General features: G+C 40.9%; 2 protein-coding genes across 2 annotated transcripts; one reads left to right on the top strand and one right to left on the bottom strand.

Annotated features, from left to right (window-relative positions):
- Positions 1-4303: 4303 nt before the first annotated feature.
- On the bottom strand, positions 4304-7866 carry LOC131233270 (probable (S)-N-methylcoclaurine 3'-hydroxylase isozyme 2). The gene is made up of 2 exons (XM_058229916.1): positions 6988-7866; positions 4304-5084 (listed from the first exon to the last, which is right to left on the bottom strand). The coding sequence occupies exons 1-2, from the start codon at positions 7849-7851 to the stop codon at positions 4476-4478; spliced, it is 1473 nt and encodes a 490-aa protein (XP_058085899.1). The 5' UTR covers positions 7852-7866; the 3' UTR covers positions 4304-4475.
- A 15359-nt stretch (positions 7867-23225) lies between these two features.
- LOC131232293 (protein FAR1-RELATED SEQUENCE 5-like) lies at positions 23226-24672 on the top strand. The gene is made up of 2 exons (XM_058228532.1): positions 23226-24389; positions 24619-24672. Exons 1-2 carry the CDS (start codon positions 23226-23228, stop codon positions 24670-24672), a joined length of 1218 nt encoding a protein of 405 aa, XP_058084515.1.

Raw genomic sequence — 24672 nt, 5'->3', positions numbered from 1 at the left:
ACCCGTTGCATGTTACATATAGGTGACATGTCAGCGGAAAATAAAATAAAAGCATTGCATCTTAAGTTAACATGAAGTCTTTGTTCTTGGATCCACTGCTATAGTATCAAGCATTCAACACCATTACACTATAGATGTGTGATAGACGTGTACCAGAACTGGAATTTTCATCTAGCCGGACCCAACTTTGGATAGGATATGCGTGGCAATTCTCGCTTGGTTGGGGTGACCGTAGCCTCCGATCCGAATCCGGCTGCCTATATATAGTTGGTATCACCATGGTTTATGGACTACTTGTACTAGATGAACATACCAATCTTATGGGATCATGCCACCCATACAGATGTATGTTGGGTGGTAGATCATAGCTTAGATATATATTAATTTGGAACTTGGGTTGGTATTGCCTGCTTATACAAATGCATAGTAGGTAAGATTTAATTGGATGGTAGGCTATTGTTTTGAAGAGACTAATTGGAGCAAAATTGCAATTAAATAAGTTTCAAATATATTTTATATAAATCATTATTGACAACAGCCTTACATCCAATCAAATTTTAAGGTTGCTTGCTTATGCCATGCTCCATATAGGTCGTACAATCCTGCTCGTACAATGTTCTTGAGGATTGAAGCATGTGAATCAATATTTTCTTGAAAAGAGAGACTATAGTGTTGGTTCACTACCACTTTTAAAGTGGTATATGTACGGGTAAGGAAATCCGGACCATCGAATGGATGCATAGGTGGAGGCATCAGTTAATGTGGGCTCATGTGTTGTGGAAATTCAGACGATCTGAATCATTGACCCGTAATAGATTGGTATGATTCTTAAAGATGGCTCGTACATGCCGTGGGCCAATGTTAGATGAGATTTTCGTGGGTCACGATCTCACATTCTGTAAAGAAGGAAACGTGAGCACGACGATTTAACTGACCTTAACTTTCTCAAGCATGATTTCTTTAGTAAAGTTAAAGGAGCACGACGATTTTTCTTTTTCTTTTATAAAGTAGCCAGTTCTCTTATAAGTTGCCTGATTTAGAACTCAAAAACATGAAAATATTCGGAGTTTTACTGTAGAATATCTCTTTCCCTGGCTTACCTAGCTAGATGTACTTTTGTTTTCTCCCTTGTACCCACGTTGATGCAAGCAAAGTTGTATACGAGACAAGCTGTTCAGGCAGACAAGCTATCATGGTGATGTACCACGAACCACAAAATACTTTATGGAAGGCCAGGATCAAAAGAAATCAAACCATAGAAGGCAACGTCAAGGTACCTGTTTGGGTAGATAAGTTATATCCATGTGATTTAGCTGTTGACACTCTACACCTCAGGCTGAAAAACTGATCGAGATTCAACAAACCCTTATCCATACCCTCAAATCAAATCCAAAACCTAATCCATACCCTCAAACCCAATCGGAACCCTTATGCATACCCTTAACACAATCCAAACCCCATTAAACCCAATCGAAACCCTTATCTATATCCTCAAACCTTTACTCATAACCCAAACCATAATCCATACCCAAAAATCCAAATCCAAATCCAAATCTCAAATCTTAAATCCAAATCCTAAAAATCCTAAAACCCAATGAATCAACCTTAAACCCAGTTAACTCAGTTATATAAATTGGACGAAAACCTAACCCTAAACCTAAAATCTGGAAGAGCCTAACCTATTCAGTCTACCCATAAGTCAACCCATTGAGTCAACCCACATAGGTTGCCCACTTAACTCGCCTTATCAAAATCGGTCCATGAATCCATTTTAGCCCAAGCCGATTTGAAAGCCCATTGATGTACAAGAGGATATGGCAAAGCAACTTCGGATGACCAAAGCTATTCATGTGCATAGAGGAGCATCCCTCCAAAGCTGAAACAAAATTGAGGGGCAAATAGCACCCAAGGCACTGCTCGCCACATGGCATTAGCCATACTTTGTCCAGTTGTTAACTCGTGTGCAGCAGGCCTCTTTTCCAATCACATGCATGTGTAAAGTGTTGAAGTTACTCCGACACTCCTCATTTGAGCTAAAATTACACTTCATGCTATTAATTCTACACATGAAATCTTGCCACGTGGAAATCTCAAATTCCAACCATCCAAATCCTTTATAGCCTCAAGCTTTGTAAGATTAATTTATCAAAAAATCAAGTTTGGAGATATAAATACCCATATTTCCTTCACATTTTAAAGCATTTACTCTCATTTCAAGCCTTTTCACTCAACCCTTAAGCTCTTACTCTAGCCACTTCATCCCTCCACCAAGAGGAGAAAAAAAAACTATGTATAAGAAAGAGTCCAGCCAGGTACAACCAACTCTATCTAAATCTGTATCCAAGCCTCTTGGTTCGACCCTTGCAATGCTACCGTCTATCCAACCGCTCAATCTTCAATTAAGCCCAATCTAATCCAAGCGTTTGCATTATGCAACCCTCATCTTATCCATACAATACTCCTTTTCACCAAATTGGCTTGAAAGTATGTTTTGCGGCTTGTCGATATAACCAAATTCTATCCATCAAAAACCTCACTAATTTAGTCACAAGAATTGCATTCCATACAATATTGGCATCTTCCATTTGCATTTGCATTAATACATCATCTTAATTTAGTCATTAACCTAATTCCATTTCATTGCCATCCTCCATTTGCATTAATACATCTTCTTAATTTTAAATTAAATAATTGTGAAAGCCAATCTATTGGAGAATAACTTTGTTACATTAGGTTAGATTAATTATTTGCAAATACATTAGAATTTTATCAGTATTGTGTATTCACCACAAATAGCTTGGCAAATAAGGTCATTTTAGAAGTTAAATTTCAGTCAAAAGCCAAAATTTACTAATTCCATTAAGTTACTATTATTCTTTTTTTAGGTTTTTAATAATTTAGTTCTAATCTAAAGTCTTTATTTGAGTTATCTAAGAATACTTTACCAAGTTTGAATTGGTTTTAATAGCATCTACAACTAATGGGGAGGTTTTAACATGTTTACTATTTTTAATAAGCTTTGCTATAACATCTAGGTTATACACTACATAGGCATGTTGTAAATAGCAATTCATTCGCTATTAATTCTACCATCATTTTCAGAGTTTCTTTTATTTATTTATTTATAATTTTTATTTGATTTATTTATTTATTTTTACTTTTTAGATTAAAGTTGACATTGGAAGAAGATGCCAAACCTAAGAAAAATAAAGATGGGCATATTGGCCCACCGTAGCATGTGTACCACAACTATCCAAAAGAGTCGCCTGCTGTGAAAATATGCTACCCAAGAAATCAGTTCGATCCCATTATCGTGTGAGCCATAACCTTAGAAGACAAACGTACAAACACCCAAAAACCTATAAATTCACTTGGTGGGCGATGATTAGTCGGCCCGATTTTTGAGGTGTCCAATTTCATGCATGGTGGTGTGAGGCAACCCCACCAGAGACGAATTGGCTGTCATGCTCATGCACGCTAGATAATGGTCAACAAGAGCAGCCAGTTGTATGAAATTCTTCTTTGCAAATGTTTTTATATACCATTGTAATTTACCACTATTTTATGATCATTTGAGCATGATAAGTTCATTTATACAAAACATTCATATAGCCTTTCTTGTAAACAGCAACGATTTTATTTATGGAACACAGGAAAGAATTGCCTTGCATGAAATACGTGCAAGATTTGAGATTTACATCATTGTGGGCTACTGTTTGGTTCTTTTCACCTAAAAGTCAAGTCATTTTCAAACCTCCCGAAGACCGAAAAATAAAGTACCAACAGGTAACCAATAAAAATTGTTAACCTTCAGTTTACTACTATATTGTGGCCCACCTGAGGAGTGAAACGTTCTCATTTTTGTGGCAGAAAATCAAAGCATTGTTCCCAACCTGATCGAAGGTTCAGATCTTTCATGCGTTTTCCATGTCCGCACGTATCCTATCTGTGCATTTTCAAGGCTCCACATGCTAATCCGCAAAAAAAGAAACATCTCTCAAAAGCACATGCTGACAAGAAAATCAATTAATATTAGCATGTCTTTAAATCATTTGTACCTTTTATACAATGGCATCTCACTTAATTATTGGACCGGGCAAACAGCCCAGACCGGGCCATTCGTCATTGACCTGCCTGAGAAAAGGGCCTGAATTTCAAGCCCTTTGCCCATCCCGTGGCTTAGGTTGGGGCCTTGACCTTGGCCTTATGGGGCCGGGATGCCATGCCCATCCCTAGTTCTATGACCAGTTAGATTTTTTTAATTTTTATTTTTCTAAATATTGATTTAAAAAAAGTATAATCAGGATAAACGTGGGATCTAAAGTTCACACCCATCTAACACAAATAGTTTGGCTCAAAAGTCCAACGGGCCGGTCCCTACAATGATAGAGAACAGAACAGGAAACAGAAAAGGTTGAACATGTTCTCATACAAAATACAATAGGATTATTTAAAAAAATGCATTTGATAGCAATCTAAACCACTGATTTGGGGACAAGCACTAGCGGATGTTTTCTCTCGAGTGTTAGGCCGAACTTCTCATCCATGTTCAGAACATCAGGCTGCATTCCATGTGGAACCGACCATTCGAATGTGTGGATGAAAGAAGCGAGAATTAGCTGAACCAAACGGGTAGCCAAAGGTAAACCAGGGCAGATTCTCCTTCCAGCACCAAATGGCGTGAACTCAAAATGGTTCCCTTTGTAATCTACACTAGTCTCCAGAAACCGTTCTGGCGAAAATGTCAGCGGATCTTTCCAAATTCCAGGATCTCTTCCAATGGCCCATACGTTCACCATCACTTTACAGTCCTTTGGGATGGTGTAATTCATGACGTTGCATGTATTGAGGGCTTGGCGTGGGAGTAGAAGCGGGGCTGGTGGGTGCAGTCGAAGGGACTCCTTAACGCATGCTTGGAGATAGTTGAGGTGATTGAGATGAGACTCTTTCACCGCTTTCTCGGAACCGACGACCATTTGCAATTCATCACGGACTCTTCTTGTCACCGTGGGATTTCTAATCATCTCCGACATGGTCCACTCAGTCAGTGTGGTGGTCGTATCAGTCCCTGCAATAAACATGTCCTGCAAACCACATAACACTCTCTCTTTGATTAGTACTTCAAACCAGCTGGGGTTGCAACCGGGCCAGGTATGGGCTTGTCCAATTACATTCTGGATTAGGTTTGGCCAGGTTCGCAAACCCGTTTTATGATTCCAATAGTTGTATTTAACATCCAATTCTATGATTCCAATAGTTGTATTTAACATCCAATTCTGTTTCATCCCGATGGCCATTTGAGTTGGCCCACCTTGGCCTGGCTCATTTAAGACGGTATGAAACTAGCACTAGGGCTGTCAAGCAGTCTCATTCATGTGGGGTCCTAAGAGTACCTGTACCTGGGCTAATCGGGCTCAGGTCTTACTTGCTCCGGGTTCTTTCAGGTCCCAGTCTTGATTTTTTGAGACCCAAACCTGGAAACTTTCCAGTAGGGTACACATCACGTCTTTGGATGACGCATGCACACCTTAGAACAGAAGTTATTTGCTGGGTGAACTATAAATTTCAATCCAACCGGTTGGACTTGAGACCTACTCTTTATTATAACTACTAATAAAATTAATTAGATCTAGCCCTCAACTTGATTTTAACCAGGTCCAAGATGGATGGACCAGCCATTAACCCAACCTGACCTGATTTTTAATGAGGTACAAAATGGGACTCAAACCCAAACGACCTGACTAGCAGGTCTGGCACTCGTTGACGGCTAGGGCCGCAACTATGGGTTCAGGTAACTCAACCCAAGCTCAGGTAAGGTTGGGTCGGGATGTCAAGGTCCTCCGGTAAAGTTCAGGTTTGAAAACACCAACCCAATCTAAAATTGAGTTGGGTTTGGGTTGAACAAACGTGGGTTTGATTAGATAAGGTTGGAAATAATCACGTCTTTGTGTCCCATTGGATCATGTTACATCAGGTTGGATTTGAGTATGGAGGAATCCGTTCTTTTCCGGCCAGTGCTCCAGAAAAAAGCATCAATCCCCTCTACCTGTATTGTGACTAAAAGACTATGACTATAAACTAACCCTCGGGTTGGAATTCAGGTTGGGTTAGGCTGCGGGCAGGTCCTTTAGAGTTCATGTTCATCCTCAACCTGACCAAAACCACCGACTTGCATCCATATTGACAGCTCAAACCTTAGCCAAAGGATCTTTAGGGCGCGGTTTTCAGACAAAGACTTGGTAGCCCAATCTAGGGGTGCACACGGTTCAGTTCGGTCCGGTTCTAGGGTGAAGTTGGAACTAAACCATTCTTAACGGTTCCAGGAAAATCGAAACCAGAACTTGACTATTTGCACCCTAGAACCGAATTGGAACCTGACCATAAAAACCATTTTGGTTCCAGTTCGGTTATATGGTTCTGTGATCCATCTGATGAATAGTATTGATATTGTGTAAGGTATGCAAAAAGACATCTACGAAGACAAATAAGGAGTGAATTGGAAGCCATAAATCATGAGCCAAATAGACAACTAAAATACATTGTAAACTCATAAAATATCTTTAAAATAAGTCCAATTAAGCATGATAATAGCATGATAATCATGGTCTGGTTCCAGGTTTGGTTCCAAGTTCAGTTCACGGTCCAATTCGGTTCTACATAACTCCAAAGTGAGAACCGAATTAACCGGTTCTTTGATTTTCGGAACCGGAACCAGCGCACTTCAGAACTGGACCAAACCGTGGAGTTTGGTCGGTTCTGGTTTGCTGTACTACCGGTTCCATGTGCACCGCTAACCCAATCGGTTTCACTACCGAGTCAACCCCAACTCAGGCGAAACCCGGCTTGATTCAGTCTGAGTTGCCAAGTCATTTAACCATGTTTTGGGGTGGTCAGAGCCAGAGTCAGCCGCCCTTGTGCGAGGTCCGGACTAGCATCAGCTCGGCTGGTTGCAACGAATAAGTGTAAGAAGCATAAGGAATTACAAACCGAAATCAAGGCCTTAATCGGGAGATCTTCGTATCCAGCAGAGAGCAAAACATCCAAGAAGTCACTCTTCACGTCACCATCATCATAGCTTGCCGCTCGCCTTTCTTGAATGAACTCATCCCATATATCAAATATCCTTTTGATGAATAGCGTTGCCTCCCGATTCAGTCGCTGAATATCCATGGACCTGAGCACCGGAAAGAAATCTGCCAGATTCGGTGCGATGCCCAGTTGGAGAAGTCTCGAAAAATCATGCTTCAGCCCAGAAGCAGCATTCTTACTATCACCCCCCAGCTGTAGAACATCTCTTGAGAAAATAACATTGCCGATGGTGTTGAAAACTGCAGCGAATGCCATTTCGCCGATCTTCACCGCCTCTCCTTCTTTACTGAATATAAACCCAATCACCTCCGACACCTTCTTCTCCCTCATATGGGTCTGAACATCCAACATCCTCGTTGTGAAGAGCTCGGTCTTGCAGATGGTCCGCAGCGCCTTCCACCGCTCGTTGCACTCGTATGCGAACGCCAGGGAGAATGAGATGTAATCCTTGACACGATACGTGTTTGGGATGTCACGGGCAGAGAGAAAGCGATCTTGGGTCTTGAGAACGTCTGCAGCAGCCGACGGGGAGGATGCCACGATGACGAGCTTGGCTCCGAGCCTGAATGAGATTAGTGGACCGTAGATTCGGGCCAAGTGGGCCAATGTAACATGTGGATTGTTTCCAAGCTGTAGAAGGTTGCCTATGATGGGCCATGGCTGGGGCCCAGGTGGGAGGTTTTTGTGTCGTTTGGATGTTGGCCTGAGGATTGCAAGAAGGAAGATGACAAGGAGCAACGGAAGGAATCCAATGGAGATCATCTTCCTGTCTACTAATATCTCCATCACCTTATCTTCACGACATATTTTAAAAACAGCGAGTGCGGATCGTGGCGAAAGCGGATTAGCTGTTACCCGGTAACATGTCGGCCAACATTGATTTGCTTTTTGTAAATCCATGCCGTCCATTTTACTTTATTTTTCTCTCATTTAATGATGTGATCACGAACCTTAAGAAGATGTTAACCCCACGTGGACCTTACCACTAGAAAGAGTAATGAAGGACAGAATGATTGGGATTTCGATTCCCATATAAGGGGTGCACACCGGTCCCTTCGGTCCGGATCTGGGGTGAAACTGGAACTTAACCATTCCTAACGGTTCCAGGATATTTGGAATCGGAAACAAACCGTTAGCACCCTAGAACCGAATCGGAACTGACGGTTCCAAGGTGCTGGACTTTTTATAATCCAACCCAATTGCATGTTTAATTTTATTATTTAGCCCATGTCCATTTATATTGTGGTCCATTTGATGAATGGTTTAGATATTTTATAAGATGTGCAAAAATACATTTATGGAAATAATCAATTGATGCATTATAAATCATAAATCATGAGTCAAATACGTAAACAATCAAAGGGTTCTTTATTCGGTTCCAAGTTTGGTTCCAGGTTCAGTTCTATGGATAGGATCCATGGTTCGATTCTACAGATCGGTTCATGGTTCGGTTCAGTTCTACATACCCCAAACCGAGAACCGAACCGATGTAACCGGTTCTTTGATTTTTAGAACTGGAACCAGAACCGATGCACTTTAGAACCGAACCAAACCGGACCGTTTGGTTGGTTCCGGTCCGGTTCCACAGCTCTACCAGTTCGATGTGCACCCCTATTCCCATAGGTACACGTACTTGCTGATGATAAGAGCTCCCGTAATAGGCTGATTTTTTCTCTCCCAACTACACGGTACAACTTCTAACGTTTGAAACCTTTTCGGGCCCACCATGATTTATATATTTGATCCACACTGGCAAACAATTTATCTATATCGTTGTACAGTAGGAGTCGAAAATTAAGGCAGATCCAAAGCTCAATTGCACCAAATAATTGAAAGCAGTAAAGATTTCACGAAATACCATTGAAACTTGACGGGGCCAATGATAATGGTTATTTTTCATCTAACCTTTTCACGAGGTCACACAAAGTTGGAAGAAGGGAAAACTCAAATATCAACTTGAACAGACCATAGAACCTCCCGTGGCTTCAAGTTGTCAATGGTGGGCATCCAACTTCTACTGTTTCCTGTGGTGTGGTCCATTTGAATTATGGATAGATGGTGTTGACCTAAGAAATATGTTAAAGTGGGGTCGCTTAAATTTCACAGGTCAAGAAATTCTGATGCTGCTCTGTGGTGCAGCACATTATGGGAAGAGCGAAGAAATTAAACCCAAACTTTCCATGGGTGCCATCATGATGTATGTATCAGATCCACACCCTCTGGGCATTTTCCCATGTCATTTTAGGTATGACACCGAAAATGAGTCAGATCACAGTCTTAAGTGGACTACATCACTGGAAATAATTGGAAGTGGATGCCTACCCTTGAAAACTTTTTGTGGCCATAGAAGGCTAATATATATCGAAGCTGATTTTTGTTTTTGTTTTTTACTTTCCTCGAGTCTGTGTAACCTTACGAAGAGGTTGGATGGAAAATGGACCCTAGGAAACAATAGTCATTCAATCCCCACTAATTTTTGTGGTGTCATCCTTATTCTAAATATTGGACCTAAACAATATGGGATCTAAAGATGACGTACGTCTAGCCCAAATGGTCAGGCCCAACAGCGCAATGGACCAGAACCCACAATGATAGCCAACAGAATAGGAAACTGAAAAGGTTGCACAAGTTATTGTTGCTGCACGATTTCCAGTTCTATTCATTTGATAAGTGCGGGCATATTAGAATCGGCTCAATTCAAATCGAACAATTATTATAACTCCAAGCGCCGATATAATCAGGATATGTAATATACAACCAAGATTGAATGAGGTTAGTCATCAATTCATCCACACGCTGAGTACGTAAATCAGATCAGGGGATATTCAAATGGTAGGGTTTATCGTATGATAATCGGTTACACATTTGACTTTCAGTATAAATGGCTTTTTAATATAAATAAAAGAAAAACATAAAAAGAATCACTACCGGTGTTTAAAAGAGCAGTTGCACCACACTTTTTTGGATAAAGACTTGAATATAATGCATGAGGGTAGACCCAAATAAACATCAGCGTGGGCCCAAGGAATGTTTCAACGGTGGGCTCCCTACAACTACTTTATGTGGTGTGGTCCACTTGAGCTTTGTATCTGTCTCGTTTTTGGGTCCATGACCTAAAATGATCTCGTAAAATGTATCCGGATACAACACATATATAAGGGTGGCCCCACAGAATTTGTTGACGTCAATACACCACTGAGGTTGGTGGTGTGTGGCACACCATGCAATCCGCTTCCCCATCTTCTTGGCTTACGTCCTAAATGATGTATGGCATGAGTTTCGCACTGACATGATAGTTTGCAGTACGGAAACGGATTGGCTCACACCAGCCAATGGCTGGTGGTCGGTGCTCTGATGTATGTGTTTCATCCATGCCGTCCATCTATTTTTAAAGATTAGTTTACGTTATGACACAAAAATGAGGTATATCCCAATCTCAAGTGGACCACATTACAGGAAACAGTGTTGAATGAGTGTCTACGATTAAAAACCTTTCGGGGACCATAAAAGTGTTGGATCAAGCTGTTTTTTTGTTTTTTCCCTTCATCTGGGCCCGTATAACCTAATCAACATATTGGATGTCAAATAAACAGTACAGTGGGCCTTAAGATGATTTTAATGGTGGATATCCAATCACTATTGTTTTCATGTAATGTGGTGCACCTGAGATTTATATCCCTCTCATTTTTGGAATAAAGCCCTAAAATGATCTTTAAAAATGGATGAACGGAATGGATGAAACACATGGTGGGGCCCAAAGAGCACCGACCACCAGCCACGGGGCTGATGGCAGGGGAGTAGCCAATCCGTTTTCCTTGCACTACACGACTGGTTTTTGCACCACGCTCCCAACATTGAAATTCCCAGTCTAACGGGCATACAACTATCGCGTACAATAATCAAGGCCACAGGCCCCTCGCCCAATGAGACCATAGATCACGTGGACAATTGTAGAGACGTCATTATCCAAATGAAATTGAACGATTCTGCTCTCAGTAGATATATAAATTTTAAATCTGGACCGTTGACACTTGAGAGATTGTTGTATGATACTGGATCTAAAAATATGATGCACATGATTCTCTTATGTCCATTTTGTACAAGTGATCAAGATCATCGGTTTGGTGTGACTGTCCATGGGCAAATCATCCCAAACGATTTCATTGATAGAATAATCCTGACCTTTCATTCGGTGGCCTGAATATATTTGAAGGAAGAGAAATACAACAATGGTCGACATAGAGGTGAGAGGATACCCAAGATTAGAGCTGGGCATCGGAACGAGTCGAATTGGATCGGGTCCAACTCGACTCGGTCCGAGTTCTGCACAGCCTGACCCGAACTCGGTCCGATCCGGGACCGAGTCCGACTCATCTGACTCGATCCGATCCTAACCCATACTGGCATGAACTGATCCGAGTCCGACTCGATCAAGAAAATCGAGTCGGATCGGATTATGTCAGATTAGGATCGGTCCATTGTTGAAGGTGGAAGTGAAAAAGATATCTGAAGAGATAACAAAGTTGAAATTTCCTATCCAGAGGCCAAAGTTGGCAAGTCAGGAATTCCACCCTATTAAAGATAACAAACTGCTAAAACACCTGCAAACCGTGCAACCTAACCATGTAAATGCATGGAGAGCTTCAAGAATCTATAAAGCTAAATACAATTACATGCAGCAAAGCAGTCTTCCAAATAGAAAGCTTTATGAGAATGTCATTCCCCATAATGCATGAAAAGGATGTATTTGATTGATTCTTTAAATCAACGGAACTAAAACCCTAAAACGGAGCGAGGAAGAGACAGAGCGAGAGAAGATTAAGGAGAACCTGATTCAAGATGAAGCACTTACCCTGGCGAGCCTTGCCGCAGACGGAGACGGAGACGACACCAACAGGGCCTTTGACGAGCTGGAGGGTCGGGACCGTCTCGGGGTTCATGCGGAACTTGCCCTTTTTGTTGCAGTAGATGAGACGAAGGGGCCTGACGGGACCTGCAGCGACGACGGTCGAAGAAGAGGATTGAGGGCTCTGTGAGAGGGATTTGGTAGAAGAATTTGCCTCATCTCCGTTTCAGATCTCTCTTTCGCTGTCTTCTTCTTCTTCTTCTTCTTCTTCTTCTTCCTTTTAGGGCCTGTTTGGCCGGACCGATCCCATGGTATTAGGTGGGATGGGATCACGATATCCCGAGATATGCATGACGAGCCAAACAGACCCGATGAACTTGTCCCGGGATATAAGCAATCCCATGGATCTTAAAACAATCCACTGACATCACCATCATTACCTTAAAATTGATCCCATCCCTTGGTTGGACAGATTGGAAGGTAAAATCCCGGGATATGCCGGGCGTGCCAAATAGACCCAGTGAACTTGTCCCGGGATATAGCAATCCCATGGATCTTAAACTAATCCACTGACACCACCATCATTACCTTAAAATCCATCCCATCCCTCCTAATCCCATGGGATTCACCCGGCCAAACAGGGCCTTAGGGTAGAGAGGGTTTGGGGATTTAGGGTTCAGCGCAGTGGGCGTTCGGGTAGAGAGGGAGGGTAGGGTAAAAAATTTAAAACAATATTTATACTACCCACTCCGGGTTGGGTCTGGTCGGTACGGGCCGGATCCTTTTGGTTCGGGTATCCGGATAGACCTCTATCTATAATTGCCAGAGGAGTACCGTCTGATCGCTGAATCATGGTCCCACTTAGGCAGGACATGTGGAACCTAAGTTGTATGTACAACTGAGAGAAGGTTTGAAATAGGTGGTTAGGATCTTCCAATCGATGATATTTACTAAACATGATCTATCTACTATGGACTGAATTGGAACAACTGTCTGGATGGTTGGATCAAGGGACATTCTTGTACAAACCAGAAAAAAAAAAAGAAAAAGAAAAAGAAAAAGAGAGAAACCAAGAATATTGGGCATGTAGGAGGCTTGCTTGGGAAGCGGATTGGCTGGTGTACACCAGCCACCAGCTATATAGCTAGTGCATTGACGTCAGCAAGTTCCGTGGGTCTAATCATGAGGTATGTGTTATATCCAAACCGTCCATCTATTTTTCGAGCTCCTCTTAAGGCTTGAGACGAAAAATAAGATAGATATAACAATCAAGTAGACCACACTATAAAAAGCAGCAGGGGATTGAATGTCTACCATTGAAACCCTTTTAGGGGTCACAGAAGTTTTGGATCAGTATAAAATTTGTTTTTCCTCTTCATCCAGGTCTTTGTGACCTTATGAACAAATTGGATAGAAAATAAACGTTATGGTGGCCCTATGAAATTTTTTAACAGTGAAAATCATTATCCCGCTGCTATTTGTGGTGTGGTCCAGTTGATCTTTGGATATGATTCATGTTTTGGATAATGCTCTAAAATGATCTCAAAAAATGGATGAACAGTGTGGATATAATAAATACATCACTGTGGGGCCATGTAACTTTTATCTCCTTTGAACCATTCGTACAGCTCAAAGCTCGAGGAGCATCAGCGCTCGTCTTCTCACGATACATAACTACACTAGTTATATAGCTGGTGTATGGTACCCCAGCCAATCCGCTTCCGCTTGCTAGGCCAACAGATTATTACTCGAGGTGCAAGTGTCAAATTGACAGGGATACATCTGAACCAGTCATGCTGCAAGAGCGGATTGGCCGGTGTACCTCACACTAGCTATATAGCCGTTGTATTGACGTCAGCAAGTTTTATGGGTTTGTTCATGAGGTATATGTTATATCCAAACTGTCCATTCATTTGACGAGCTCGTCTTAAGGCTTGAAATGAAAAATAAGATAGATCTAACAATCAAGTGGACCACACTGCAAAAAGCAGTGGGGGATTGAACATCTACCATTGAAACCCCTTTTGGGGTCACAGAAGTTTTAGATCAATATGAAATTTGTTTTTCCTCTTAATTTAAGTCTTTGTGAACTTATGAACAAATTGGATGGAAAATAAATGTTATGGTGGGCGCTAAAAATTTTTTAGTGGTGAAAATCATAAACTCCACTGCTATTTGTGGTGTGGTCTAGATGATCTTTGGATGTGATTCATTTTTTGGATAATGCTCTAAAATGAACTCTAAAAATAGATGAATGGTGTAGATATAATAAATACATCATTGTGGGGCCATGTAACTTTGATCTCCTTTGAACCGTTCGTCTATAACACGGAGCTCGAGGAGCATCAGTGCTCATCTTCGCACGACACGTACCTACAGCAGCTATATAGCTTGTGTGAGGTACACTAGCCAACCGCTTCCTCATGCTGCAAATTTACCTTAATTCCTTAAATGTGTAAAATTGGAGTCCCTTCAATATGTCCAATGGTTTTCATAGGGGGTTGTCGACCGGGGGAGTGGATCGGCCTATGTCATAGGTGGGGACACATTACCCATATGATGAGATGTACAACACATGCTGATTTGACAGATGTTTGGGGAGGGTTCATTCGTTGCACATTTGGATGTGTGGGTTATTTTGGCAAATATATTGCGCAAGTGATGTTTTGGTTATTAAAATAGGTTAAAATTGAGGTGGTAGACGAATCACTGTAAGGGCTTGTTTGGCCGGACCGATCCCACGGTATTAGGAGGGATGGGATCCCGTTATCTCGGGATATGCATGACGAGCCAAACAGACCCGGTGAACTTGTCCTGGGATATAAGCAATCCCATGGATCTTAAAACAATCCACTGACATCACCATTATTACCTTAAAATTGATCCCATCCCTTGGTTAGACGGATTGGAATGTAAAATCCTGGGATATGCTGGGCGTGCCAAATAGGCTCAGTGATCTTGTCCCGGGATATAGCAATCCCATGGATCTTAAACCAATCCACTGACACTACCATCATTACCTTGAAATCCATCCCATCCCTCCTAATCCCATGGGATTCGCCTGGCCAAACAGGCCCCTAAAGGAATACGATCTCCATTGGATTTCTTTCTATGCTCCTTATTTTCTTTGTTATTGTTCTTGGTCCTTCATAGGCCACCTTCTACGGCTTAAATAGAAGTGAATTCTTGTTGAGGAGCGGTATCATTGGCCATAATTGGTATATGACATGGGTAAAGAAGTGCAACATTGTCATGTTTGTCAGACTTTCAAGGGACACCAGTTTTAGAATACGGGCCTCTACACCTCGTTACCTATGTTTGACTACCATTGAGAGGACTTATTTATTAACTTTTTGAGTGGTATCCCATAAATACAACATGACATGAATTTGGTGTTCGTGGTAGTAAATCGTTTTTCAAAGATAGTACACTTTATCAATGTAAAAAGACTCTTGATGCAATACACATGACAAATCTATTCTTTAGAGAGGTTGTGTGACTACCGTGACACGAAGTTCATTAGCCACTTCTGGCGGACTTTGTGGAATCGATTTGGTATACAACTTCAGTTTCTTCAGTTTAGCAGTGCTTACCACCCACAGACCGATGGGAGATTGAAGTTGTGAATTGCACATTGGGAAACATCTTATGGTGTATTTTAGGTGACAAACCAAAGTAGTGAGATTTGGCTTTGACTCAAGCGGAGTTTGCATTCAACAACATGGTGAACTGCTCGACAGAGAAGACCCCATTCTAGATTATTTATGGTCGAGTGCCCCGTCACGCACTTGACTTAGTCCCTTTGCTCAAGCTCTCGGGCATGGGCATTGCAACTGAACATATAGCGTACCAAATCGTGGGCATTTATGCGGATATGCAAGTAAGGTTGCATAACTTGAATGACAAATAAAAGGATCAAGCCGACAAGCATTGGCAATAAAAGGTGTTCAAGATAGGCGATCATGTTATAGTCCATCTATGCAAAGAAAGATTTCCAATCGGGACCTACAACGAGTTGAAGAATAATATGATTAGACTGGTACCTATTCTCCGAAAGATCAATGACAATGCTTATGTTGTTGATCTTCCGGATGACATGGAGATCTCATGTACTTTCAACGTCGCGGATTTGACCGAGTATTGTGAACCGAAGAGGGATGAGAACTCGAGGACGATTTCTTTTGAAGTGGAGGGAACTGACGTAGAGAGGGTCACAGACACTTTTCATGGCTAAGATGGAATAGAAGGCCCGATCGGAGACGGAAGTAATCGGGACTCTCAAGACCTTAAAATAGTTGTATCTCACAAACCGGAATGACTTGTTGACGTACCATATGTGATTTTGGGGTAAGATAAGCTACTTTAGCCAGCCAACCCTTTTATGCCAGGTTGCCCACACCGAATTTGCGAGATTCAATCAGATCGACAGTTGAAAGTCCATTTTATTTCCATTTTTTACTATAAATAATAAGTTTTAATTTGATCATAACTTTTGATCCTTTGAGTTTTAAGAGTCATGCCCAACATGAAAAGGGCTTAGAAAAATTAGGAGAATAACATGGTTATGCCAAATTGGACACTTACTATTTTTGACCAAAAACCATGAAATCTAGTAGGAATCATGACTGTTTATAAATAGTAAGCTTACTATTTATAGTAAGTCACGTTTTTATGGAGTTTAAGTCTAAAACTTTGTCCTAGGTTTAAGTTCGCTATTTAAAGGATTGTAATTTTTTTAATCATCAATCAATTTATTTCAAATTATTAACAATTATTTCTATTTTCTTCCCTTGTGGATTTGAGGAATCTCTGTGAGGAGTCCAGAGAAATTCTATGGATTCAGAGTAGTTATCCCTGAGTAAGACAGTGATCGACCTCATCACGTCCTTCCCTGCGTCACGATCCGAGTCCGGGTATGGCCCGAACTAATCCAGATCGAGTCTAACCCAGTCACAAGTACCGAGTCAAGTCGAGCCAGCACCAGGTCTAGTCAGGTGCAGCGAGTATCCACAGGCCGAAATCACAACTCAAAACTTAGGTGTAACTATCAAAATTGCAATCTCTCTGTCACGACATCTCAGATCTGAAATGTCAAATTTGGAGTTTATATATATATATATATATAGAGAGAGAGAGAGAGAGAGAGAGACACACACACACGCACACGCGCACACACACACACACACATGAGTTGAGTCAGTACCGAGTTGGATTTCGAGTCGAGTCGAGTTACTAGGTGACCCAAACTCGACTCGGTTTGAGTTCGGATTGGATGAAGTCTACTCAGTTTGGATTGACTCACCCACTTGGTTCGAATCGTGTCAAGTCTGAATGAGTCGGACGAGTCGAGTCAACCCATGCCCAACTCTAGTCCTAGCATCAGCGGGAGAAACTGATCAGGGTGAATTTCATACACACATCAAAGTGGGTCTTGAGGACTACTTTTTATTACATACACTTCTCACATCAAAGTGGTCTTGAGACTTTTTGTTACCTGCACTTCTTAAAAGAATGCACATGGTTAATCCACATGAATTGCACGGTGAATTGCTCCAACATTACTCATTATAAGGCTTGGCAAATGTACCATGTACTCTTCTAGAGTATCTACTAGTTCTCCAAATATCACATGCTACCATAAATTGCCTGGGGTTGGCGATAAAAGATGGGTAGGAGTAGAGTTGTACATGAGTTGAGTTAGCTCGGTCAGCTCACTCGACTCAACTCAGAAAAGTTTGACTCACCTTGGCTCAAAATTGAATTCATACTGAGTCGAGCTAATTTTTAAGCTTGGAAAAATTTCGAGCCAAATTCGAGCTTGCTCGAGCTCGACTCAACTCAAATCAAACCTCAACTCGAATCGACTCGGTGACTCAGTTATTTGGATATTGATGCTGCTTGCTGAGTATTTGACGAAATGACTCAATGAAGTGTTGTTTTTGGTATGTACATTCCCTGCGAGATCTGCTGGTGGCGAGGAAGGAATGGATATGAAAAAAATCATTGCAAAAAAAAAAAAAACTTTACATTATAAGATTGCCCTCGCATCTTAATTTTGATGCTACTCGCCAAGAGTTTGATGAAATACCTGTAAAGCGTTGTTACTACTTTGCATTATGTGAAAATTTAATGATGCATTTTATGTGTTTGAGAAAATGTCGTTCATGCTCGAACTCAGCTTGAACTGGCCTAAACTATTGACCGAACCGAGCCGAGTCGAGGTCGAGCAAGGGTTAGCTACTAGTTGAGCCGAGTCGAGCCGAGCAGTGCCAAGCTCGAATCGATTTGACTTGTGTACAACTCTGGGTAGGAGAGTAGGTATTATCCAGGTAAAATTTTAGTGGGCATTTCACTTAGAATCGCACCCACATTGATGTCTATATTGTATATCTGTTCATTAGTTTTTCCAACTCATTTTAAGGCATTAAAAAAAAAAAAAAAATTTGAAGCAATCCAAATCACAAGTGGATCAGGCGATGGGAGAAGTGATCATTATACACCTATCATTGAAAACTTCATAGGATTCACCCTAATGTTTATTTTCCATCCAACTTGTGGAAAAAGTCACACAGATCTTGATGAACATGAAACACAAATATCAGCTTTATCCAAAACTTTTGTGTTACATATAAGATTGTAATTGTGTGCATTAAATCACTACTTTGTAATCCACTTGATATTTAGATCTGCCTAATTTTTGGTGTCATGCTTTGAATTGAGTTGGAAAATTAATGAAAGGCATTATATACAGCAAATACATCAAGGTGGACCCCACACTTGGGCAACACCCAATAACAAAACTGAATTTTCTGCTTGTTGCAATCTAATTGGACCTCATCATCACATGGCATTTAATGCACCAATGTTGACAATGTAAGTGGTGACGTGGATCAATCACGATGCAGAAAATAAGATTATAGAAGATACCGATTGACATAGCATATTCATGGCTTTTGCCATGCAACGCACAACCAGGAGTACTCGGATGTGCGAGTAACAAAGAAATGGAAAAGAGAGTTTCAGCTAGAGTTGGGCAACGAGTCGAGTCGGACTAGATTAGGTCCGACTCGACTTGGTCCGAAATTTCCATGGCCTGACCCGAACTCAATCCGATCCGGGTCCAAGTCTAGGTCACTTGACTTATCCGATCCGATCAACTACTAGCCTAATATGATATGAGTCCGACTCAGTCAGGGAAACCGAGTCAGATCGGATTGGGTATGGTTCGAATCGGTCCTGATTTTTATTTTTATTTTTTGAAAAATTTAATAACAGAGAGGCAGGGCAGCCGACGAGCCATGACCGCACAGCAAGCCAATGTGGTCTACCAGCGAGGCAGGGCGAGCAAAATACTCCAAAATATAGGATAAAATAATAGTAAAATAATAATAAATAAAAATGAAACCTACAGTACCTACCTGATCAATGGAGAAGATGAACGGTGATGATGAGTGGGCCGAGATGCTGAGTGGTCAGATCTGAGATGGGTGCGGCGCTCGTTCGGGTAGAGAAAGAGAAAGAGAAAGAAAAGATTAGGGGTTTAGGGTACGGGTTCGGATGAAGAACGGTGATGATGAGTGACCAGATCTGAGATGGGTGCGGGCCGTGCGGTGCTCGTTCGGATAGAGAAAGAGGAAGAAAAGATGAGAGATTAGGGTTCGGGTGAGGATAGTTGCTGCATAGCGGGATAGGTAAAAAGTAAAAAATAAAAAATAGAAATACTACTTATATAAACTTGATCAGATCGGATCGGATCGAATTCCGGTTTGGATCGTTCCGGATTGACCACTGATCTGAACTCGATCCGATGTACGACCGGATCTGACTGGACCAACTCGATTCGACCCGATCCTAGCCTTCAGTCTAGTTAGGATCAAGTTGGATCCATCGGGTCGATTCGATTTTTGCCCAGCTCTAGTTTCAGCCATGTCAACATGCACACGTGTGCAGGTTTATGTGGGTGGGCATGCTGAATATATAAGCAAGTGCCACAGTCGTCATTTACTGGGAAGCGGATTGGCTGGTGTAACACACCACCGACATAGCTGGTGTGTGGGTACGTGTCGTGCAAAGATGAACATTGATGCTCTTCGAGCTCCGAGTTGTTCAAACTATTCAAAGGATATCAAAGTTACATAGCCCCATAATGATGTATTTATTATATCCACACCTTTCATCCATTTTTTGAGATCATTTTAGAGCATGAGCCCAAAAACAAATTATATTTTTTTGTTGGACAATGATTCTCACCATTAAAACATTAGTAGGACCCACCATAACGTTTATTTTTCATCCAATCTATTCATAAGGTCACACAAACATGGATGAAGAGAAAAAAGAAATATAACATTGATCTAAAACTTCTGTGACCCCAGAATGATTTCAATGGTAGATGTTTAGTCCCCCACTGTTTTTTGAAGTGTGGTCCAATTGATCTTTGGATTTGTCTTAATTTTTAGGTCAGGCCTTACGGCTAACTCATAAAATGGATGGACGGTTTGGATATAATATATGATAACCAAAGAACGTGATAACGTCAACATACCAGCCAGGTTGGTGGTGCGTGGTACACCAGCCAATCCTTCCCATTTACAGATCCTCCATGTTCGTCACATAAGTATAGCTAATCTACACACTAGTTATCATCATCGTACTGAACCTATCAACTATGTTTCTCATATACTTGTATGGCCAACCAGTGAGTGGCCCGGCCTGACTTCAGGGCTAGGGTTTGTTCTCAGTGTGCGTCTAGATGAATGGTCCGGATCTCGCACATGGGCACTTCGCTCTTCACACGAATACTTTTCTAACACTCCAAGTGAATGGGTTTCGGCGTTAATTGATCACTTCATAATGCTTATCTTTCCAAAAAAAAAAAAAAAAAAAAAAACAGAGGAGAAAACTCTACCCTCGACAAGGGAAGGTGAGTAGTCACTTTCTCCCTTTGCAAACAAAATCCAACATGACTCCTTCACACTTTGATTGGTTATTTCAATAGATCTAATGGCCTAACACATGTAGGATCTAGAGCATTATATATATATATATATATATATATATATATATATATATATATATATATATATATATATATATATATATGGGAAAAGGTACTATACGCTCGACCTTACCGTGGCACTCCGTAAGGTCGAGTGCTGTCGTAATGCTGGCCGTCGGATGCGGCAATTTTAAATCAACGGTGGGCGTCAAAACGGGATTCGAAGGAGGGAGACCGGTCGTTCCGGTTACCTTGAGGCCCTAGCCGTGCAACCATCACTTTCTCCCCCTCGTTACCTACCAGCAGTGGAAACCCCGTCCAACCCTCTCTGTCACCCTCAATACCAGCCCTATCTCTCCCTCAATCGCTGCCATGAGCGACGTCCGCGTGCAGCCCTCTCTCTCCGACGATCCCCACCACCAGTAACGTTCGCCTCCACCTCTGATTCGTGGCCACTTGTTAGTTTAAACATCCAATCTCTCTCTCTCTCTCTCTCTCTCTCTCTCTCTCTCTCTCGCGGTACCACTAGCCTCGGCCGCCTCCACCTCTCTCTCCCTCCTCTCCCTCAATCGGTACCGCCAGCCGCGACCGCCTCCACCTCTCTCTCCCTCATACCCTACCACCACGCCGTGCAGCCTCAGATTACAGGTAAGACCCCTACCACCACGTTGTTCAGCCTCGGATTGAGCCTTATAGGTAAGGCCCCTGTATTTTGGTTTTTTTTTTTTTCCAGATTGAGATGCTCTGGATCATGTGTTTGATATATTTCTAGTGTTTGGACAATGACAATACACATGTTTTGGTGATTCCGCAATAATGCCGTCAAGCTTTTGTGACAAACGGAACTCTCCACAGCCATGGACCGGGGTTCCAAGTTCCACCACTTGTAACTTTACTGATGGTTTTTTTTTTTTTTTTTTCTGAATGTGGAGTGGCTGCATGTTTTCTCATAACCATCAATTTGCAATCATGAAGAATGTATATATATAAATTTTTTCCTGAAATTTCACAAAAACATCATAAATCAGTAGATCAGGCCTCATCCATGTTTCAATTCATGTTTGGAGAGTAAGATTGCAAGTAATTTGGTAGAAATTTTGGAAAATTTGAAATTTCTCAAAATTTTCCTAAATCAGGCCACTTGCCCTCAAATCTCGAAATTGAAGGCTCAAAATCTTATTCTAGTTATTTGATGATCACACAATTATTGGATGTTTAAACTAACAAGTGGCCACGAATCAGAGGTTAGGTTATTCAACCAACCTGAATTTGGGATTGACTACGGGATAGTGGGTTCGATAATTTAGTCAGTTTAATTTGAGTTAATGTATGTCACATGTACAATTTGAGCATCTGCATATCAACTGTCATATTCTGCCATTGGATCAAATGACTCCACTACCTTCTCTCTCTCTCTCTGTTTTTTTTTTTTTTTTTAAATGCTTGAATGAGAGGCATGTGGAATCTATTTGGGTGACCATAGTTCCCAAGGGTGATGAGATGTGCTACAAAACAGTTCTCATCTGACTTGTGATTCTGGGTGGAAGAATTAAAAAAATGAAAAGAATGAAGAAGAGCAAATGCCCATTTAATGCAGGTTCTGTTTTCCATGCTGCCCAAACAACAAGTGTATTATACTCCCAATGACAATTTGGCTCATACAGCCAAATTGTTAAGATAGAGGTTTGCTAGCCCCACATGTGGCAACCTGGCATTTGGGTTGGCTGCTTGAGGTATGAATGAAGTTTAGCCCAACATGTGACAACGTAGCATTTGGGTTGCCTGCTTGAGCTTTTTTTTTTTTTTAAAGATTATAAAAAGAGGCCAAGAGCCACATGCCTAAGGAAGTTTTATATGTTCTAAGGAAGTTTTATATGTCAGTGGCATCTCTCTCTCTCTCTCTCTCTCTCTCTCTCTCTCTCTCTCTCTCTCTCTCTCATGTTTCCACTAGTCTTATGTTTTGAAAACAGAATAGTTATTGCTTTCTCCTGATTAGTGATTAATTGGGCTGATTCAAGGGTTACTTCATCATTATGTTTCTACAATTAAATATTTTTTTTTTGCATGCTCATTGATTTCAATTCCTAAAATTATATAGAAGAGAGTAATTTAATACTTTTGTAGAATATGCCAATATGATTCACTAGATTAAGCTAAGGGTTGTTATTGTTTTTTTTTTTAAAATATATTTTTTCTTCTTCATTTATAAATAGTAATTTTTGTGCTCTCATATTTATTTCGTAGCTTTTGATTAACCGAATTTATGTTTACTTTGAACTTGTAGTTGGGGAAATGGAGTCACAACCTAATGCAGGTGTAGAAAATCATAATGGACACCAGACAAATCATAATGAACACCAGACAAATCATAATGAAGAAACAATCTCACATCCATATGATTTCATTCTAGAAGCACCCAAGGAAGTGAAACCAATAGTTGGTATGGTGTTCATTTCTGAAAATGTTGCATATGATTTCTACAATGAATATGCTAGATGGTGTGGATTTAGTATACGAAAAGGTTCAACGCGGAATAGTATGAAAACAGGTGAAACAATTATGCGAAGTTTTATATGTTCTAAGGAAGGGTATCGACATCGCAAGCATATAGAAGCAACAGATCATAAAAAGAGACCAAGAGCCATGACAAGATGTGATTGCAAGGCAAAGATTGTAGTTCACAAGAATGGATCAGATAGATGGGAAGTTAAGACATTTGTGGAAGCACATAGTCACAATTTAATGAGTCCAAGCAAGGTTCATTGTTTACGATCACATCGACATTTTACAGATTCTCACAAGGTTGTCATGGATAACATGAGAAAAGCAGGTATTGGCGCAGCTAAAGTGTTAAATTTTTTTACAAATGAAGCTAGAGGACCTGAGAAAATGGGTTTTATTGATGAAGATGCAAGAAATGCTCTAAAAATTCAAAGGCGTGACAAACATGGCAAAAGTGCTCAAGAGTTGCTTCTTTACTTTCAAAATAAACAGAGGAATGATGATAATTTTACTTATGCAATCCAAATTGATAATGAATGTAGATTGACATCTTGTTTTTGGGCAGATAATATTTCAAAAATAGACTATGAAGCTTTTGGTGACGTTGTATGTTTTGACACAACATACAAGACAAATGAATTTGATATGCCTTTTGGTCCATTTGTCGGAGTCAACCACCATAAGCAATCTATCTTGTTTGGTGCCGGGCTTCTGTTTGGTGAAACCATTGAAGATTTCGAATGGTTATTTCAATCATGGTTACAAGCTATGGGTGGGAAGCTTCCAAAGGCCATAATCACAGATCAGGATCCAGCAATTGCTGCTGCAATTGCAAGTGTATTTCCGAATACCGAGCATAGGTTGTGCATGTGGCACATTGTTCAGAAGCTTCCAGAGAAGTTAGGTAAAGTAATTAATGAGAACCCATCATTCAACACTGATTGGAGAAATTGTGTATATATGTGCGATCAGGAAGCCGAATTTGATGCATTATGGTCGAAAATGATTGTAGATTATAATCTTGAAGAAAATAAATGGTTACAAGATTTGTACACGATACGTAAAATGTGGATTCTAGCTTATGTCAAGAAAACATTTTATGCGGGGATGTCAACGACACAACGGAGTGAAGGTATGAATGCCTTCTTTGATTATTTTGTAAGTCATAAGTCAACGTTATTAGAATTTGCAGAAGGATATGATCGCGCTTTACAAAAACGTCGGCATAATGAGTTGA

Source organism: Magnolia sinica, chromosome 18, assembly GCF_029962835.1.
Source record: "Magnolia sinica isolate HGM2019 chromosome 18, MsV1, whole genome shotgun sequence".
Classification (NCBI taxonomy): domain Eukaryota; kingdom Viridiplantae; phylum Streptophyta; class Magnoliopsida; order Magnoliales; family Magnoliaceae; genus Magnolia; species Magnolia sinica.
The sequence above is the reverse complement of the archived record's forward strand: the minus strand, read 5'-3'. Positions and strand labels throughout refer to the sequence as shown.

Excerpts from the sequence above, each read along its gene's own strand:
- LOC131232293 (XM_058228532.1), top strand. The coding sequence starts at position 23,226 with ATGGAGTCACAACCTAATGCAGGTGTAGAAAATCATAATGGACACCAG. Across the intron at positions 24,390-24,618 it reads ACACTGATTGGAGAAATTGT|AATTTGCAGAAGGATATGAT; the intron begins GTATATATGTGC and ends CAACGTTATTAG.
- LOC131233270 (XM_058229916.1), bottom strand. The coding sequence starts at position 7,851 with ATGATCTCCATTGGATTCCTTCCGTTGCTCCTTGTCATCTTCCTTCTT. Across the intron at positions 5,085-6,987 it reads CGATTAAGGCCTTGATTTCG|GACATGTTTATTGCAGGGAC; the intron begins GTTTGTAATTCC and ends TGTGGTTTGCAG.